Source organism: Drosophila obscura, unplaced genomic scaffold (genome assembly GCF_018151105.1).
Source record: "Drosophila obscura isolate BZ-5 IFL unplaced genomic scaffold, ASM1815110v1 contig_58, whole genome shotgun sequence".
In the NCBI taxonomy this organism is placed as follows: Eukaryota; Metazoa; Arthropoda; class Insecta; order Diptera; family Drosophilidae; genus Drosophila; species Drosophila obscura.
The window spans coordinates 3,030,815-3,036,910 of NW_024542848.1; the positions used below are offsets into that span (position 1 = coordinate 3,030,815).

General features: G+C 60.9%; 3 protein-coding genes across 3 annotated transcripts; all 3 read left to right on the forward strand.

Moving 5' to 3' along the window:
- The first annotated feature begins 629 nt into the window (after positions 1-629).
- LOC111081020 (vicilin-like seed storage protein At2g18540) lies at positions 630-2,532 on the forward strand. Its single transcript, XM_041595368.1, has 3 exons — positions 630-861; positions 1,634-1,827; positions 1,885-2,532. The coding sequence occupies exons 1-3, from the start codon at positions 630-632 to the stop codon at positions 2,530-2,532; spliced, it is 1,074 nt and encodes a 357-aa protein (XP_041451302.1).
- Positions 2,533-2,579: 47 nt separating this feature from the next.
- On the forward strand, positions 2,580-3,714 carry LOC121404951 (serine-aspartate repeat-containing protein I-like). The gene is made up of 2 exons (XM_041595369.1): positions 2,580-3,017; positions 3,073-3,714. Exons 1-2 carry the CDS (start codon positions 2,580-2,582, stop codon positions 3,712-3,714), a joined length of 1,080 nt encoding a protein of 359 aa, XP_041451303.1.
- A 47-nt stretch (positions 3,715-3,761) lies between these two features.
- Positions 3,762-4,295, forward strand: LOC121404952 (transcriptional regulatory protein AlgP-like). Its single transcript, XM_041595370.1, has one exon. The coding sequence runs from the start codon at positions 3,762-3,764 to the stop codon at positions 4,293-4,295; it is 534 nt and encodes a 177-aa protein (XP_041451304.1).
- The last annotated feature ends 1,801 nt before the right edge of the window (positions 4,296-6,096 follow it).

A 6,096-nucleotide genomic window follows, 5' to 3' on the forward strand; every position in this document is an offset into this window, starting at 1 on the left:
CATGTTGGCAGTGAACTCCGGCGTGTCAGACTCAACGGGGTACTCTCTTGCATTTATTGTCCAAGGCCGGGAACCACGACTGCCAAAAGCCCTATTTGATGAGGAAACAATAGGGACCGGACAGGGCACGCTCACGCCGGACGAGGCGGTGAGGCGGAATCTGGAAAGGGCAGCGCAGGACCAGGCGAGATTCTACAATCTAAGGAGAAGGCCCTGGAAGCCGAAGATCGGAGAGGTAGTGTGGGCGAAACAACACCATTTGTCAAAGGCGGCTGAGGGATTTGCAGCAAAACTGGAGCCAAAGTACGCGGGTCCGTACACGATAATGGATTTCGTGTCACCCGTCATCTGCCGGCTAAAAAGCACTAACGAAAAGCGAATGAGGACGGCTCACATCAGCGACCTGAAACCACAACCGAGTGAGAAGGGGACATAAGGCATATCCAAAGGAAAAAAAAAGGAGGAACAAGTCTACAAGGAGGCAAAGAGAAGAAGGGGAGGAGTCAGTGCCAAGGCTAATAGCAGGATCGAGGGCGAGAAGATCTGGAAGAGAGGAGCATTAAAATCGGAATAAGTATGGAGTCACAGATACGGACGGTGAGGTGAGTCGGAGGACACGGTGATCCCAGATGGGGGTCCGAGGAGTGGCCAAGATCCGGATCAAATCCAGGACACCCTGGGCAGCTTTGAGCGTCGGGAACGATCAAAGCGGATGCCGCCCGTGCGTAGTCTACCGGGCGGGGAATCAGATGATCCTCGGGTCCGAGCTGCTGTACGGGGAGATGTCCGAAGTCCGAATCGATCCGAGGACGGAAGAAGCTGACCAGGTGGCGGGCCGTCATTCGGCAACCCGGGCGAAAGGTCGGAGGGCCTGTTGTTCGCGGGCGGGAATGACGGTCAGCATCCTGGAGTGAATCTAGGGTCGGGCTGGAAAGAGAGGGGAGTGAGATGTGAGGACACCATAATGCTGGATAGTTACCGTGTGCAAAGGCATATCCATTCAGTCCAGTGATCGAACCATGCGATAGCCGGAAAACCTGAAACAAAAATAAATTCGCTTATATAAAAGGAAAAAAAGGAGAGGTAGACTTAGTGAATATAAGTGTGCCTAAAGACCCCGAAGCGGCTGTATAGGGTTAACGCAGCGAATAGTTTGGATAGTGGATAAACGGTAGTTAGCTGCCTCTCATTGGTAGAAGGAAGAGAGGCACGGAATGTCGAGAGAGAGCGAGGCGCGAGGCTCAGGCAAAGCCCCGTTAGGCGGAACGATGGACACGGACCCAAGAATATAAAAAGGGGAGCGCGTCCGTCACTCAGCTCTTTTTGCACACGTGTCAAATAAAAAAAAAAGGTTAAGATGAGGCAGCATTTGGCGAGATATCTGGCGGAGCAACGGAGCTTGATGTGACGGGGATATTATGGCTCGTTGTCCCGGAGCCAGCGACGTGCGAATCGGCTCTCGCGTGATGGCGAAGGGCAACGAAGGGAGGCGTCTCCTGAGCTGCAGCTCCTTGCGTCCCCGCTGATCTCGTCGGAAGGCTCAGTGGGAGCCACGGCGTCGCCGGTCGTGTCACCTGGGCCCAGCGAGGCCGACAGTGACTTGGTGGTGACGAGCTGGGAACCGGCACCAAAGACGGCGCGACCAACGGCGAAGCGGCCATCGAAACGGCCACCAACAAGGGCCGAGGAGCCACTGACGGCGAAACGGCCACCAACAAGGGCGAGGAGCCACCGACGGCGAAACGGCCACCAACAAGGGCCAAGGAGCCACCGACGGCGAAACGGCCACCAACAAGGGCCGAGGAGCGAGAGGCCAAGGAAAAGCGGGTCGCGGAGTGACGGCGGCGGATCGCGCTTGAGGCAGCAAAGGAGGCGTTGTGGCAGCGGCAGGTCTGGGAGGACGCGCAGGCGCTGGCCAGAAAATTTAAGGCTGCGCAGAAGGCGGAGCAGGCGGCCGAGGAGGCCAAGGAAAGGGCCCGGCAGGAGGCTGAGGAGCAGCACCGGACGTGGGTGCTGAAGCGATTCGTGGCCGAAATGCGGGAGAAGGAGCGGCAGAGGGCCGAGGAGAGGTGCCGAGAGGAAGAGGCGAGGCTGATCCCCGAGGAGGAGGACGGAGGTGCGCCGAAGCCGGAGCCTGTACAAATATCGGCAGAGGAGGAGTGGCGAGATCGGCTAGGCCGGACGGAAGAAGAGGAGGAGGGCCTGTGGCAGCCTTCCCCTCCGACGCCGGAGCCCGAGAACCGAGGCCAGTCCACACCGGAAGAGGAGGAGTGGCAGGAGCGTCTACGCCGGGCGGAAGAGGAGGAGGAAGGCCTGTGGCAGCCTTCGCCTACGACACCGGAGCCCGAAAACCGAGGCCAGGCCACGCCGGCCGAGGAGGAGCTGTGGCAGCGACGGCCGCGGCCCGAGGAAAAGGCTAGGTTCCCAGAAGGAGGACAGGGGCCCCAAGCCTCGTCACAGCAACAGCGCCGGGAGCGGACGCCTCGTGGCAGCAGCAGCAACACCAGTGGCAGGGACCGCAAGGCGCGGTGATTGGGCCGTATGTGACGCAGGAGGTGCGTACGGCGGTGCGTGGAGGAATGGTGTGGCACCACCAAATCCTCCACATCACCTGGGCATCGGGGCCGGCACCGAGGGAGCCGGAGGCTCCGGAAGAAGCGCGGGTGTGGGAGGAGGCGCCACGACGGAGCAACGGCCGCGATCGGCGATCGGCGGCGGCGGAGCCAGCGGTGGCCACAGAGCCAGCAACGGCAGCCGAGCCAGCGACGGCAGCAGAGCACGCGACAGCAAACACAGCGGCGGAGCCCGAAGCGACAGAGGAGCCAGCGGCGGCGAACACGGCAGCGAAGCCGGCGAAGGCAGCGGAGCCAGCGACGGCAGCAGAACACGCGGCAGCAAAAGCGGCGGCAGAGCCGGCAGCGGCGAACACGGCGGCGGAGCCAGCGACGGCAGCAGAACACGAAACGGCCACCAACAAGGGCCGAGGAGCGAGAGGCCAAGGAAAAGCGGGTCGCGGAGTGACGGCGGCGGATCGCGCTTGAGGCAGCAAAGGAGGCGTTGTGGCAGCGGCAGGTCTGGGAGGACGCGCAGGCGCTGGCCAGAAAATTTAAGGCTGCGCAGAAGGCGGAGCAGGCGGCCGAGGAGGCCAAGGAAAGGGCCCGGCAGGAGGCTGAGGAGCAGCACCGGACGTGGGTGCTGAAGCGATTCGTGGCCGAAATGCGGGAGAAGGAGCGGCAGAGGGCCGAGGAGAGGTGCCGAGAGGAAGAGGCGAGGCTGATCCCCGAGGAGGAGGACGGAGGTGCGCCGAAGCCGGAGCCTGTACAAATATCGGCAGAGGAGGAGTGGCGAGATCGGCTAGGCCGGACGGAAGAAGAGGAGGAGGGCCTGTGGCAGCCTTCCCCTCCGACGCCGGAGCCCGAGAACCGAGGCCAGTCCACACCGGAAGAGGAGGAGTGGCAGGAGCGTCTACGCCGGGCGGAAGAGGAGGAGGAAGGCCTGTGGCAGCCTTCGCCTACGACACCGGAGCCCGAAAACCGAGGCCAGGCCACGCCGGCCGAGGAGGAGCTGTGGCAGCGACGGCCGCGGCCCGAGGAAAAGGCTAGGTTCCCAGAAGGAGGACAGGGGCCCCAAGCCTCGTCACAGCAACAGCGCCGGGAGCGGACGCCTCGTGGCAGCAGCAGCAACACCAGTGGCAGGGACCGCAAGGCGCGGTGATTGGGCCGTATGTGACGCAGGAGGTGCGTACGGCGGTGCGTGGAGGAATGGTGTGGCACCACCAAATCCTCCACATCACCTGGGCATCGGGGCCGGCACCGAGGGAGCCGGAGGCTCCGGAAGAAGCGCGGGTGTGGGAGGAGGCGCCACGACGGAGCAACGGCCGCGATCGGCGATCGGCGGCGGCGGAGCCAGCGGTGGCCACAGAGCCAGCAACGGCAGCCGAGCCAGCGACGGCAGCAGAGCACGCGACAGCAAACACAGCGGCGGAGCCCGAAGCGACAGAGGAGCCAGCGGCGGCGAACACGGCAGCGAAGCCGGCGAAGGCAGCGGAGCCAGCGACGGCAGCAGAACACGCGGCAGCAAAAGCGGCGGCAGAGCCGGCAGCGGCGAACACGGCGGCGGAGCCAGCGACGGCAGCAGAACACGCGGCAGCAAAAGCGGCGGCGAAGCCAGCGGCGGCAGCAGAGCCGACGGCAGGGAACGCGGAAGTGGAGCCAGCATCGAAGCCAGCTGCGGAGCCAGCAGCGGCAGCGGGAGTGAACTCACCTGAGCCATGGGAGCGGGGACCATGGCAGTGACCCGCGCTTCCGGGCGCACGAATCCGCGGCCAGAGCGGCGGGAGAAATCGCGGATTCCCATGCGGCCACAGGCACAGGACGAGTTCACCTCGAGGCGCGTCAAGCGGCTGGTGAACGACGGAGGGGTCCGATACCGAGTGACGGTGTCCCGGGACCATCAAGAGGTGTTCCGAGAAGCGGGGACTAAATAAAGGAAAATTGTAAGAAATTGTAATTGTAAGAAAGAAAAACAATAAACAGAAAACATACGTTACCTATAGGGCAAGGGGGGGAAGCCAGCGTTGCCGACGCGAGCAGTCGCAGAGGTCAGCGGCAGAGGACTGCAAGCCACGGCCGATGTTAACGGGGTGGCCGAGGGACGGAAACTAACGGAACGGTCCCGCACGGTGGTGATATGCTGCTTAGGGCAAGCCAGAATAAAATATGTGTAAAGTCACTTACCAGCGTCCATTAAGAATTCCTCGTTGCGGAAGTGGAGTACGCACGTGGCCAGATATCGAGTAAAACCAAAAATCATCCCTACGTCATATCGATGACGTTGATGCAGCCTTGCGGGAGTAGCGCGCGGATGCGCATCCCACCGATCTGGCAGCATCGGGTTAGCCTGGCAGGGGGCTCCAGAACGCGCCCGGTTCGGCAGCGCGGGCGGCCGTTTTAATTCAAAAGTTAACGACCAATGATACGAGAAGTCGCGGATGGGAGTTTTCCGTTGGTGAAGAAAGGGGGAAGTGTGAGGAATGATATCCTCACACGCATGGACCCTAAGGGGTTAAGGTCTATCCGGGTTGCCCGGATAACCGGATAACGGCGAATTGACCGGGAGGGGCTCGCTCAACGGGACAACGGAGAGAGACCCGCGATCAGAGGGCGCTGCCAGGGAGAATAGTGGAGCGCGGAAGAGAAGCGGGATAATGGGATCGGGCCGGCAGTTGTCCAGCGCATGACCATGTATGGCCATGCGATCACGCCACCGGCTTGGTCCCGTTACGAAGCTGGTGGAAAGCAGCAGAGAGGCGGTATGATGGGATCGAGCCGGCAGTGGTCCAGCGCATGACCATTTATGGCCATGCGATCACGCCACCGGCTTGGTCCCGTTACAAAGCAGATAGAGAGCATCAGACTGGCCGATGGAAGATTACAGCCGACGCCTGGAGGAAAGTCCCGTTGTTGCTAGGCAGCAACGGCCGCGGCCGTGCGCCAACAAGGGGATAAAAGGAGTCAAGTGCGGAGAGTGCAAGTGCGTGTATTGGCGAATACCAAGGAAAGTCGGAAAGTGATCTAAAAGTGTCAAGAGAAAGGACCTGGTGTACTGCTCGCTCAACGGAAGGATCCATTGAGAGCGAACGTGTCGTGTGGAACTGAGTACGGAGGATTTTGGCCTAACGCTAGGAATCGTAGTCGTACCAGTTCTGAGAGCCGACAGTGCCACGCTTGGGGATTCCGAGGAACGGCGAGTGGTCGAGAAGGACCGATAGTGATAGTGACCGTAGTGATTAACCAAAGAATAGGCTAAGTCATCGTCCTTAAGCATAATTCCTAAGATACCAATAAAGAACTCGTGTGTAAAGAAGCCAACCAAGTCTTTCTATTTGTCCACCGGGCAACACCCAAATTCGTTGCAACGAACCCACCGGCCGCTGAGTACGCCAAGCGCACATAAGGCGGACAAAACGGTTCGTTACAACAGCTGGAACGTTCCCTGCAACACACAGTTAGCGGATCCTAAGTTCTACAAGTCTCAACCTGTGGACATTTTTATTGGAGCGGGACTGTTCTTTGAGCTTCTCTGCATTGGCCAAAT

Coding starts and splice junctions, on each gene's coding strand:
- LOC111081020 (XM_041595368.1), top strand. CDS start 630: ATGGGGGTCCGAGGAGTGGCCAAGATCCGGATCAAATCCAGGACACCC. Junction 862..1,633: donor TTCGGCAACCCGGGCGAAAG/GTCGGAGGGCCT, acceptor CCGGCACCAAAG/ACGGCGCGACCAACGGCGAA. Junction 1,828..1,884: donor GAGAGGCCAAGGAAAAGCGG/GTCGCGGAGTGA, acceptor GCGTTGTGGCAG/CGGCAGGTCTGGGAGGACGC.
- LOC121404951 (XM_041595369.1), top strand. CDS start 2,580: ATGGTGTGGCACCACCAAATCCTCCACATCACCTGGGCATCGGGGCCG. Junction 3,018..3,072: donor AAGGAAAAGCGGGTCGCGGA/GTGACGGCGGCG, acceptor TGGCAGCGGCAG/GTCTGGGAGGACGCGCAGGC.
- LOC121404952 (XM_041595370.1), top strand. CDS start 3,762: ATGGTGTGGCACCACCAAATCCTCCACATCACCTGGGCATCGGGGCCG.